Source organism: Sminthopsis crassicaudata, chromosome 5 (genome assembly GCF_048593235.1).
Source record: "Sminthopsis crassicaudata isolate SCR6 chromosome 5, ASM4859323v1, whole genome shotgun sequence".
NCBI lineage: Eukaryota > Metazoa > Chordata > Mammalia > Dasyuromorphia > Dasyuridae > Sminthopsis > Sminthopsis crassicaudata.
Genome location: NC_133621.1, coordinates 107,769,397 through 107,783,556, shown reverse-complemented (window position 1 = coordinate 107,783,556; position 14,160 = coordinate 107,769,397). Strand labels below are relative to the sequence as shown.

General features: G+C 31.2%; 1 protein-coding gene across 7 annotated transcripts in view; it reads left to right on the top strand.

The window, feature by feature from the left end:
- AGBL3 (AGBL carboxypeptidase 3) overlaps positions 1-14,160 on the top strand; it is a 118,230-nt gene that overhangs the window by 62,163 nt on the left and 41,907 nt on the right. For all 7 annotated transcript variants that reach the window (XR_012482308.1, XR_012482309.1, XM_074267859.1 and 4 more), the window contains exons 13-14: positions 7,483-7,542; positions 9,015-9,119. Coding sequence is in view for 5 of the 7 variants with exons in the window: in XM_074267859.1 (XP_074123960.1) it covers positions 7,483-7,542; positions 9,015-9,119 (165 nt within the window). In the remaining 2 variants the exon portion in view is untranslated. The remainder of the gene's footprint in view (positions 1-7,482; positions 7,543-9,014; positions 9,120-14,160) is intronic.

Genomic DNA, 14,160 nt, shown 5'->3' with positions numbered 1-14,160 from the left:
TATTTAAAAATACTTAGGGATCATTTTCAAATTCCTTCAGAGAAGATTACAGAAGAATGAAAAAGACTATAAATATTACTACTACTCAAAAATGACAACTGAAAAGAAATAAACAACCTATAAGTCTACTATCTTATCTCTATGAAATCTTTTTTTAAAATGGTTTCTGGGGCAGCAAGGTACAATGGATAGAATATCAGTCCTGGAATATGAAAGATCTGAATTCAAATGCAGTTTCACATATACTAGCTGTGTGTTTCTGGGCATGTCAGTAAACCCTGTCATTAAACCTTAATTGCCTCTTTTAAAAATTATCTCTTAAACTACTGTTATCAAAGTTGTCTGACAAAAACATGAAAAAAGAGGAGATAAATTTTCACAATTGATTTCTGATAGTCATAAAACTGAATAAGAGATATACAAGATAAAGGATCCTACTGAGGCCTATTTGTTGATTTAAAAAAATAATTCAATTTTATAAAATAAAATGCAACTTTAAAGACTCTAAGAATATTTTAAACAGTGTAAGGTTCTATGATTGATATTACTACAGAGACAATTTTATCCAATTGTTTGGCAAAATATCAAGCAAGTTATTAACAAGAGTCATAAAAGAGATTATGATCACATGTCTATCAATTTGCTTTTGAAGCCAATCATTCATTTTGCAGATGAGGAAAGTGAGATATAGAAGTTAAGTAACTTAGTAAAGATCTCATAGCCAATATCTGAGGTAAGAGGTGAATCTAAGCCTTCCTGACTCCAAGTCCAGTGCTCTCTCCATGATATCACACTGCCTCAATGTCATGGAAGAGATAGTATAAAGAGTTCAAATAAAAGTAGTCTCTCCATCCCATGAACTCCAAGCATATTACTATGTAAAAGAATGAAGATGAAACATTTCCTTCACCTCCTTCCAAAGATAATGATTTTAAAATGTAAAAAGAGACATACATTTTCAGACATGGCTAATGTGGAAATGTGTTTGGCTGGACTAGGCATGTATGCATTGAGTATGTTTTTTAAAAATTGCTCAGTGAAGGAGGGAATAACTGGAAAAAGATTAATAAAAGAAAAATATGACATTTTAAAATGGATTAGGGAATGTGGCAATGGTGTGGAAAACTGAAGAAAATATAGATATACTAACTGCCCCATAATAAGATTTCATGAAGTCTAAGAAGCATAAGAAGCATACAAAGAGTTCTCTGGCTTATGGATAATTCAACAAAGGAGAGTTCTGACTACTAGTGTAGGGTGGAGTTTTAAATGTATGTGTATACATGTAATGAAGGCAAATTACCTCCAAGAACTTTTTTGCAGCTCAAACTTGTCTATATCTGTATGCCTATTATAAAGCCCCCAAACCTAGGCCATACCTCTTACTAATCTCATTGTAAATACTTTTGGTAATATCAACTTTTGATCCTGCTTTCATCAACATCATCTTTCTTTGGCTATTTCTAACTTAATGACCTTAATAGCCCTTTAGATCCAAAAGCTTGTGTGCTCATTTATGCTAATTCTCCATTAGCCTTCCCATTTGTTTTCAGAAAAGGTAAGGATTTAAATCAATTCATACAATCTATGCAGGTGCTTTTCTTGCCATACCTTACTCAGTCTAATTTCTACTGCAAAGCTAGACTGAAAGTAAGTTATGTAAACTCCTCAGTAATACAGTTCTCCAAAGGCTCCTTTTCTCAAATGATTTTGTACCAATTGCACCAAACCCTGAATTCTACAAAGACTCCTCAGGAAAATTCATCATAATTCAAAAGACATCAATCTTGCCATCTAAACTAGAAAAACATATTCTTTTGGTATATAAATATGATTCATGAAACACCATGATCTCAGAAAAATCAAAATTGTAGTTTGATTCAAAGGAACAAAAAGATGCATGGTGAGTGTAAATAAACTGTGATATATTGTCAGCAATGATAGTCACAAAAAAGTGGCATAGGAGATATTGTTTGATGAAGATATGTGTGATCAGAAAAGGAAATGGACTGGTAATATAAGGACAAAAGCTAAAGGATGGACAACTCACATGCAGTAATGGTACCTCAGGGGATAAAGAAAAAAAAAGACTTCCTAAAAAGCTTGGGTGGGTTCTCTTTGGAAGATTTATTAATGTGCATAAGAATTATATAGGATAAAAAATTTGGAGGAGTTACTACTTATGTCAGCATATGACGTACCAGTGAAGCCATGAATTTATCAGAATATATTAATTTGCCTCTACATAATATACAGCATTTCCATTAGCTCAGGAATAATCTGAATACTTTCTTATATTTAATGTAAAGATTATTCCTGAACCACTTAGTTTTGTCTCCCCAATCCCCATCTCCAATACTGGCAAGAGAAGTCAACCTACTGCATATTTTTTTCAGAATATTCTTCAAATAATTCGATACTTCAAGGTTCTATAATTTTGTCATTATAGGTGCCCTTGGCATCTTTTATTATTTAGCTTGCTCTATAATTTAGATAGTCTTCAAGAGTTATTGCAAAAGTCATTCCTCTGAAATAAACTTGGTACTTAGCTCCTGTAAATTTAGCTAGACTAGATCTTGGTCATCAGACATAAAGTTTATCATTAAGCCCTTACATGAAGCCTTTTTCAGCTATGTAGAACTTGCCAAAACATATACTGCAATAGCATAACTTTTGAGAAACCAGGGTGACTTTTATGCCACAACAAGATATCAGAGTAGCACTTAGTAGTGAAAGATGAATATTCTTAATAATGATAAATCTTAAATCCACAGCTGTAGAAGTGGAATTGATAGTAGCATTTTTCTGTCGACAAACTATTTCTGGAAAAAGCCAAAAGTAATTTGGAACCAAATTTAGTAAATAAGCTAGATAACTTAACTATATAATTAGTTTTCTTAAAAAAGTCATAACACTACTATACAACTGAGATTGCTTTAGGTAGTAGAAACATTGTCACAACCTCTCTAAATCTCATTTTTCTCAGATATATAATACTTTAAAAAAAGTCATAACACTAATATAAAAACTGAGGTTGCTTTAGATAGTAGAAACATTGTCACAACCTCTCTAAACCTCATTTTTCTCAGATGTAAAATTGGAGATACTAATGCTATGATGTCTACAAGATTGTTGTGAGAAAAGCACTTTGCAAATCTTAAAGCTCTAAAGAAATGTAAGTTATTATAATCATAAATGTAGACTCAACAAACTACTCTGAAGTACATAACCAATTTATATTAATTATTTCTAATATATTTGAGTAAAAGTAGTCATCATTTTACAGTTATACTTGGTCTTTATTTACAATTGGTGTGCACACATATGCACAGACTTATTCACATATTTATCAACCTATCTATGCAAACACAAATATACATACCTCCCCATATAGATCTATATCTAGATAAGAATTCAGGCATATATGTATACAATATATCCTGCTGATGGAGCTGAATCATATAAATATTAACAATCTTCTAAAAACAAAACCAGAAGAAAGAAAGAAGCTGCAATTAAATTGAAGGGTGATTTACAGACTCTCCTATGAGAGGAAAAAGTGGGAGTTGATGGAGGAGGTTTTGTCGTTATTCCAAAGGCAACAAGAACATTATTTCTTGGTATGTTTATTCATCATGTTTTGAAGCAGATTATATACTAAGGTAATTGCAGAAGCCATGAAGAAATTCTACAAAGAACTTGATAAGATCCTCTGAACCAAATCAACATATACTTGGACACTTGGTGACTTCAGTGAAAAAGTAAGGTTGGGGGGAAATATATGAGAAAGAATAATTCAAAATGAAGGATTGAGAGAGACCAAAGATTCATAGATTATCCAGAATACTCACACTTATTATGATAACATTCTTTAAGAAAAGTGACAAACATTGGAATTACTAGATAACACCAGAAAAACGCACAGGAAAACACTTGTTGATGGGGGGAAGGGTGTTATTTCTAATCAGATGAGAATTAGGGGGAAAAAAAATCTAAGAAGAAACAATGTAAGGAAAAGATACAGTATACAATTGGAAGACATACTCTGAACCTTCAATCTCCGAATCTACTGGCTATGTAACTCTGGATAAGTTCACTTCAGTGCTTAGGCATCTTTCTGAGATGATGAGCTAAAGAGAAGATGCTGACCTGCACTGTTAGGTGGTTTTCCCCAGCAGAGAATTCCCTATATCTATGAAATCATTGGTCCATTTCTGACATCTAATCCTGAACTATTTGAAAATTAAAACTTTAAATTGGGATCTGGAAAGTAGAAATAACACCAACACTGATTCAAATACTTTTATCCAAAAATTAAATCAGTATATATCCATTACTGGAGTAAAGAGACCAAAAAAAGTCAGAAAGTGCCTTAGCAAACATATACTTAATAGGAATAAATTGTAAGGCCCTACTAGGCTAGAATATAAACTTGTTTGTAAAATCTTATAAAGCTGGATGGACATTCATTGTGTCATAAAAGCAGAAAGAAGTGATAGAGAATAAAACCATTTTAAAGGTTGTCAAAATAAATATCTCGAGGTAGGATTGAACCTGGGTTTTCTAACTTTAATGTCCTCCTTCATTGCTCTACTGTCTGTTTATAAATACCCTTTGAAGAATAGGTAAGAAGATATATAACCCAATAGATGAAAAAAAATGGATAGGTAAAAGTGACAATTGTTTGGAAAATATTGCTTAGGTAAGATATTTACACAGTTGTGGATGAATAGACAAATGGTTAACTTATGAGGAAAAACCATATAATACTAATTAATCAGAAGGAATATTTATTCTTTTTGATACCCAAAAAATCCATTAGGAATTAAGTTTTAAAATTCCATGTGTTAACTTTTTGGACATGTATACATATATTGTATTTAATTTATACTCTAACATATTTAACATGTATTGGTCAACCTGCCATCTTAGCAGGGGGGGAGGGAAGAAGGGGAAAAATTAGGACAAAAGGTTTGGCAATTGTCAATGTTGTAAAATTACCCCTGCATATATCTGGTAAATAAAAACTATTAAAATTTTAAAAATTCCATATGTTATACTTTTGTCCTTTTTCTTACACATCAAGTTTATTATCTACTTTATAAGGTCCTAGCTTAGAATTAAGGTGAAACCCAATTTTAAAAATACAAATCAAAACAATCTTTTTCCACTACATATCTAACATTGTTTAAGATGGCAAAAGAGAATAGTCAATGCTGGAGGGAGTATGGAAAGACAGCACATTAATTATTGCATTGTTGGAACTGTAAATTAAAATGATTCCTCTGGAAAGCAGTTTAGAATTATGCAAATAAATGATTATTTGCCCTTTGCCCATGCCCTTTGACCCAGCATTTACCTCAAGAGATTCATTGACAAAAATAAAGATTCTAATTACACAAAAGTCTTCATAATACTGTGATAGCAAAGAATTAGAAATAAAGTAGATGATCCACTGAGAAATAGTGAAACACATTGTGGTACATGAGTGTAGTAAAATATTCCTGGGCATTTAGAAATGCTAAAAAAGATGAATATTGTGAAATAATAGAAAAAAAAAGATTGGTTCCAAAGAAGAGATGAGAAGACATCACCACCTGTTTTGCAGAGATTAGGGGATTCATGAATAGGAAACATTGCAGATGACATAAGATTTTTTTTCAATGTGTTAATTTTGCTGATTTTTCCCTCTTCTTATTTTTCTTTTTTCAAATTAGAGGAGGATGGATACAAGGAGAAATCTTGAGTAATATTAAAAAAGATAATACAAATTTATTTGAAGAAGAATCTTATTCTAACTGAATGCTACTCTAGTATGTACAAGACCCAAATTCTATCTATATCCAGACTTTATCTTTGCCTAGTTTTAAAGTTGCTGCCTCTTTCTTTGCCCTAAATCCCAACTCTACCTCACTATTTGATATAAAAAAAACCAACATGCTAACCATGTTTGTGAATGTAGACAATTATAAATAAATTTAAAAACATCCAATCTGCCCATTTCAAGATTGATTTTATTTTAGAACCTTGGCAGTCAACCCAATCATGAACACACAAGTGAGTAGCCCATGTAGCAATGCTGTCCTGAGATCTGGATACAGTATTCATTGAAATATAAGATCATAATTTAATGTTTTGGATTAATATTCATTTATTTTAAATCTTATCTTTCTTACATAGATAAAAACTAAGGAAAATATCAAAAACAAATAAATTTTAGTAGATTGTTCTAAAAAAATTCTAGACATGAACAAGAGGTAAATCTAATAATTTTTAAAAGTTGTTAGCTTTCTAAAAGTTGTTAGAGAAGAGAGCTATCAATGATGTAAGGAGGAGAAGGAGAAGAAAAAGAGAAGGAAAAAGAAGAGTATAATTGAAGCATTTTAAAATGCCAAAAAAGGATAAAAGAAAGCTCAGAATGAAATAAAGTCAAATAAGACATTTTGGAAATTTAAATGTTCAATTATGAGATATTTTAAAAAGCAAACTAAACACAAATTTAATTCACAAATTTCTGATATAAATTATATGTGGAAATAGTCTTTTTATTTGAAATTAGTTTTTTTTAAAGTTTTTAGGAGTAATTATATAAAATGCAAGTTGATTCCTTTTATATAACATTTTTCCTCCAGATAATTATTAAGAATTAGATCCCAATTTTTTTTACTGTGACTGGGAACTTGCTCAACTCTGGGATCCCTAATTATCTCAGGTTAAGCTGGAATACTATATTTGGTATAATTCTATTTATGTAAATTTGGCTTTAACCTCCAATCCTGTACATATTTTTTATTCATAAACCACATAGTAGCCATAAATCAAATTGAAAAATATTCAATTACAATCACAAAATAAATGATCAACAGTATTATCTTAGCCCCTCCCTCTCTTATACCTCCTTCAGGCTCATGAATTGCTACCAAAGTAACTTAGACTTGAATAAATTTATACGGCCAGTTGTGCTTCATAAATAGATTTCAAATTTGCTAGAAAAACTAATTAAACCAGAAAACTTGTGATATTTGAGGAAAACTCAATAAATTTACCTGAATGAAAAGTATGAGAATCACTGTGTTCTATATGATGAAATATATAACATCCATCTTTATAGTGTTAGTATTATCTAAGCTTGAAATGTCTATTATTGCATTTAAGAAAAGGAGTCCTTTCTTTGGTTTAATTTTTCATTGATTAGATCAAGCTATATTCATGTATACACATATGTATGTAAGTATTCATCCATTCATTTTTGTACTAGAATAAAGTAGAATCAGAACCTGAATGAGAAGTATGAATATCACTGTGCTCTATATATGACGTATATAGTATCTAGCTTTATAGTGTTAATATTGCCTAAGATTGAAATGTTGATTATTGTATTTATGAAATAAAATTAATCCTTTCTTTGGTTTAATTATTCATTGATCAGGTCAATATATACATATATATATATATTCATTCATTCATTTATTTTTGTACTAGAATAAAGTAGGAGAATCAGAAGTTATTATTCCTCCAAACCAGGAATCAGAAAAGAAACATGTGAGTGTCTTTTAGTTATATTTTGGAATTTCTCTTCCAAGTAGAAATAAGTTATATCTATACTCAGAATATATTGTATTTGGTGGCCAAAAGAGACTTATGAATTTTGTAAATATAATACAAAATATTCTGCCTAGAAATCTAAAAAGTTCAAGTCTTGGAAATTATCCCTCCTGAACCAGAGAAGGAAGAGAAAAGGAAAAACATATAGAATCTTCCCTAGTACTTAGTCATCAAGAATAATTAGGTTTTTTTTATTTTTAGTAGACATCTTGGGATTTAAAATTAATAGATGAAGAAGTAGAGGGATAACCTTTATAGAAAATAGGTATAAGAGGGATTGAAGACGGCTTGAAGTCATCCTTCTCCCACCAAAAATCCAACTCTTCAAAATAGCATGTTATAACTGAAAAAAAACCTATGGATCGTCATCCCAATCACCAACTTGATTTTACCTAGCTCCTGTTAGGTATTAAATTGAGGCCCCAAAGAAAGGAGAAAAGATTTGTTTATATTGACATATAAAGGCTCACTATCCTTTGGAAGGTTTTACTTGGCAGTGGTTCCACCACAGATATCAGGTAAAATATAATCCCTGTTCACTTTGATCTTTAAATTTCTTACGGGAAAATTTCCTCTTCTAATTATCTATGTAATATAATTATAGTCCCTCTATTTGCTTGTTTTGCAATTTTCTTTCTTTCCTTCCTACTTTTATCTCTTCTCCTACTTCTTTCCTTCCCTCTTTCCCGGGCCTCCTACCACTTCAATCCACTTCTTTCCACCCAGTCTTCTCTCCTGCCTTTCCCCTCTTGCCCTCCTATCTATTTTCTATCTTCTCTTCCTTCCCTTCTCATCCTTTTCCTCTCCCCTCTTCCTTTTTCAGCATCATTTTTATCTCTTTGGCTTCTCCCTCCTTTACCCCCTTCTCTTTCTCCTCTCTTTACCATTCTCATTTTCTCCTCACCATGTGTCAGGCAATGTGCTAAGGGCTACCCCAGGCATTTTACATTCCAACAGAGGAAATAAATGTGTAAATCAGAGCATGCAAAATAAGTATAGAGTAGATGGAAATATCAAAATGTACACAGACCTATAGATAAAAAGTTTTCTATGCTGTCTCCTTTATTTTTACAGTGGTCAAATGGAATATTTTTTCCTCTTAGAAAATGCTAAATAAAAATTAATTTTTATTTATGTAGGCACCAATTGAGGCTTAAAAGCCTTTAACAGAAAAAGAATTCTCTACTCTTTGCCTTGAAAAGTCACTCCTGCATCCTTTCTTAGAATCACCATGATATTTTTAATATGATCTCGATTCAAGAAACATTTACTAAGCATTTATTTTTGAAAGCCTATTTCCTTGATTGATTTATTATTCATTTACTTTTGCCTATCTCCACTCAAGTCTATTGTTCTTTCAATCTTGTGCTTTTGTTAATTCTTATAAATAAATATCCATTACTCCTCAGGCAAAAAACCACAGAATGAAAATTGTGGAACTCACTGGGAAGCAAATGTCTATATTTTCTCCATTTGGAGAAGGACCATTTTTCAAGAAACTACAAAATCAAAAGGTTCGAATACCATATATCATTAATATAAGCTTGACTGTGCTATATCTTTGTAGAAAGTATTTAAAACACATCCTTTCCCATGATGTTTGGTGGTCCACAAACTACCTATTCTGTTTGGCTGTATATCTAAATACAAAGAGTAATGTCACTCAGCAGAGTCTGATAAATGAAGAATCTTATGATACATAAGAAGTTTAAAAATCAGAGTTGGAATAGTAAACAAAAGTGATATGTGGATGAACAGAGATGGGAGAAGTAAGCAGCAGTACCCATATGGTTGGAGTGAATAGGTAAAAAGGGAATGCATGGATAACGGTAACCACTGCATCTCTAAACATAGGAATCTCAGCAGAAGACTGATAACTCTGTAGCCAAGTAGAAAAGCTTAGCAGATTCCGATAACAAGAGGTTATTTAGAATTCGATGACGCAAACAGCACTGGTATTTTGAAGTTGCTAAATCTTTTTTTTTTCCATTTTAGTAAGGAAATCAATGAGAATTGGGATGAGAGATACTCTCTCTAGATCCTATAAGGGCTTGTATATGTGTATAAGGGATGGGGAAAACTAAATAATGATAAACATGGGTTTATGCTTTAAATAAGTGTTTGTTATTGCTTTGTGATATTTGCATGGTCTGTAAATAGTGTTGTTCTGGAGGGGGATCACGACATGATTTACAAAATAAATTATCTTAAATAGCCCATACTAAATCTTGAAAAAATATCCAGGGGCTCCCAAACCAAGAACTCTGATTCTTTTAAAGGACAGTTATATTTTGTGGAAGCTTATCTAAGATCTTTATGGATTGAATACATCAAATCTTTTGGATCAAAGAAAGACTATATATTCCAGCATTGCAGGAATCTATTAAAGATTTTCCATTTTGGCTTAGGTTATATATTGGTATTTCAAAGTCTAAGTAGATAACAACAATAACTTTACTATCCTATAGTGGCTAATTTGTTTCCATTAATATCTTCTATGCTGGGTACTACACTGAAAAAAAAAATTCCCCTAGGCTATAAGTTAGCAAGTTTTTTTTTTCCTATAGGGCAATAATTCTTTCCAGACCAGACATATTGGTTCAAGTACCATTATGCTATTGGATGTCAAAGGGTCATTGTCTTTTTTGTTTGTTTATTGACGAAATAATACTTTATATTTTACTAAAGTAATTTTAATGCAGTATAATTCTATTGAAGTATACATTATAATTGTGTGTGCACTAAAAGGACACTGTTGAACTATCACTATATTATCTCTCACTTTTGTGCTGGATAGTCACCAAGGCTGTTCAGTTATTGAAGAAATAGAACACAATAATAAGACTTGACACTTCCTGAATACTATTGATTTAATATATTTTGACTCTGATGATAACAACAATAATGATAATTCTCCTGTGATACTTTGGGGGAAATGTCAGATATATAGGAAAGAAAGTAAAGTGTATTTGCATTATTTTAGTTGTCTAAAACTGTAAAGAATTACAGAATTCCAAAAGAGAAAATTCATAAAACATGCAAAAGTTGGTTGAAAATATTAATATGTATACCCCTAATGATCAGAAACTACCAAACAAATTAAAAGACTTCATGTTGAGAGAAGGATGAATTGAAAACAATTTAAAAAGCCTGATGGAACCTTTCCCTATATATTCCTAAATAGACAGTTGTATTATGATTTTAAAGAAAAGTTCGGATTCGCTCCTATAAATGACGCTCTCAAGCTCAATTAAAAAAAAAAGTAAAAAGTTTTAATCAAACAAGACAAGGTACAGACAATTTAAACTTACATAAAAAACAAATAACAATAAGAATAACCAATGCAACAACAATGATTAGTATAGCAGATAGAGGAAGAGAATACATCACCAATTCAAGGGAACCTCAAAAACTCAAATGGCTGGGAGCCCCGTTTCAGCCTCAATCAACTTGAATTGTGTAAAGATTTTCCCGGGCGAAGCATCCTCTCCGAGGGTGAAGCTCAACTATGGCTTACAAGGGCTTTTTATATGTTTTCAGACAAAGAAGGCTCCTGGCCAAAACTTATCTATATATTCATGTTGACTCACTCCAAACCCTAGAAGCTTGACAAGTTTCCTTATCAATTGCATATGCACAGGGAGGAAGCCACCCATCCCTAAGCATAAGCATGTCCAAGTATGGCTAGTTCCTGGTATCTATTGTTAAGGACATACAGAATTTATGGAACGGTCAAGTTCCTATAATTTAGAAGCTCAGGCCTGTTAGATTTGAGTGAGCTTATAATTCTAATATGAAATCTTAATTTCTTATTCAACAGTGTACCCAATGTCAGTAACTATTTATGAAGAATGGGGGTAGGAGGGAAAACAGGCTTTTATCAGAAACACTGTATGTAAAATGTTTTCCCAGTTTTCTGCTTCCCTTCTAATGTTGGCTGCATTGATTTTGTAAACTTTTTAATTTAATGTAATCAAATTTATCCATTTTGCATTTTATAATGTTCTCTAGTTCTTCTTTGGCCACAAATTCCTTCCTTCTCCACAAATATGAGAGGCAGACTTCTTTCTTCTTCTCATTTGCTTTTAGTATCACCCTTTATGTCTATGGACCCATTTAAACCTTATCTTTTTATAGGATATTAGATATTGGTCAATACCTAGTTTCTGCCATACTATTTTCTAGTTTTCCCAGCAATCTTTGTCAAATGGTGAGTTCTTATCCCAGAAGCTGAAATCTTTGGATTTAGATTACTATAGTCACTGACTATTGTGTGACTATTCCACTATTTTTTAAGCCAGTACCAAACAATTTTGAAAACTACTTCTTTATAATATAACTTCAGGTTTGGTAGGTCATTTTCCTTTGCATTTTCCCCATTAATTCCCTTGAAATTCTTGACTTTTTTGTTTTTCCAGATGAATTTTTTATTATTTTTCTAGTTTTATAAAGTAATTTCTTGGCAGTTTGGTTGGTATAGTACTGAATAAGGGATAAATTTAGATAGAATTGTCATTTTTATTATATTATCCCAGCTTACCCAAGAGCACTTGATATTCTTTTAATTGTTTAAATCTAATTGTGTGAAGTGTTTTGTAATTGTGTTCATATAATTCCTGGCTTTGTCTTAGCAAGTAAAGGCCCAAATATTTTATATTATCTACAATTTTTAAATGGAATTTCTCTTTGTATATCTTGCTGCTGGACTTTATTGGTAACATATAAAAACGCTGATGACTTATGAGGATTTATTTTATATCCTGCAACTTTGCTAAGTTGTTAATTGTTTCTAATAGTTTTTTGGTTGATTCTCTAGGATTATCTAAGTATACCATCATATCATCTTCAAAAAGTAATAATATTGTTTTTTCATTATTTACTCTAATTTCTTCAATTTACTTTTCTTTTCTAGTAAATATTGAATAGTAACAGGATAATGGGCAACCTTGTTTCACCCTTGATCTTTTTGGGAATGCTTCTGGTCTATGCCAATTATATATAATACTTGCTGATGATTTTAGCTGGGTGTTCCTTATAATTTTAAGGAACACTGCATTTATTTCTAGGCTCGTTAGTGTTTTTAATAGGAATGGGTGTTGGATTTTGTCAAATGCTTTTTCTGCATCTACTGAGATAATCATATGATTTGTTAGTTTGGTTATTGATATGGTCAATTATGTTAATAGTTTTTCCTAATATTGAACCAGCCCTGCATTCCTCATATAAATTCTATTTGGTCATAGTGTATTATCCTGACAATCAGTTCCTGTAATCACTCTGCTAATAATTTATTTAAATTTTTTGCAATTTTATTCATTAGGGAAATTGGTCTATAATTTCTTTTCTCTGTTTTGGCCCTTCCTTCCTAGTATAGATATGTGTCATAAAAGGAATCTAGTAAGACTACTTCTTCCACTATTTTTCCAATAATTTATATAGTATTGGAATTGTTCTTTAAATGTTTGGTAGAATTCACTTGTAAATCCATCTGGCCCTGGAGATTTTTTTTTCGTAAGTAGTTCATTAGGCTTGTTAAATTTTTTTTTCTAAAATGGGATTAGTTAAGTAATTTATTTCCTCTTCTATTAATTTGGACAATCTATATTTTTGTAAGTATTCATCCATTTCACTTAGATTATAAGATTTATTGGCATACAATTCTGAAAGTTATTTTTCAGTTAGGCATGATAGACCTAATTATTGCTTTAATTTCTTTCTCATTGATGGTAAGTTCACCTTTTCATTTTTGATATTGATGATTTGGTTTCTTCTTTCCTTTTTCTAATCAAATTAGCCAAACATTTATCTATTTGGTTAATTTTTTCCCATAAAACCAACTCTTAGTTTTATTATGTAGGTCAATAGTTTTCATAGTTTCAATTTTATTATCTCTCTTTTGAGTTTCAGAATTTCTAATTTGGTTTTTAATTGAAGGTTTTTAATTTTTTCTTTTTCTAGCTTTTTTAGTTGCATATCCAATTTATTGATCTTCTCTTTCTCTATTTTACTCATATAAGCAATCTAGTGATATAAAATTTCCTGTAAGAATTGCTTTGGCTACATCCCATAAGTTTTGGTGCAATAATAATGTAATTTTCTTTAATGAAATTATTGGCTGCTTCTGTGATTTGTTATGTGACCCAACCATTCTTTAGGATTAGATTAGTTTCCGATTAATTTTTTATCTATTTTTCCACATAATATTTATTGCACCATGATTCAAAAAAGATAAATTTATACTATTTCTACCTTTCTGCACCTGATTGTGAGGTTTTTAATACCTTAATATATGGTAAATTTTTGTGTAGTTGCCACTACTGCTGAGAAAAAGGCATATTCTTTTCTATCCCCATTCAGTTTTCCCCAAAGGTCATTCATACCTAACTTTTCTAAAATACTATTCACCTCCTTACCTTCTTTTTTGTTTATTTTGTGGTTAGATTTTTCTCACTCTGAAAGAAAGAGGTTGAGGTTCCTCACTAGTATAGTTTTGCTGTTTATTTCTTCTTGCAACTCACTTAACTTTTCTAAGAATTTAGATCACTTGGTGCATAA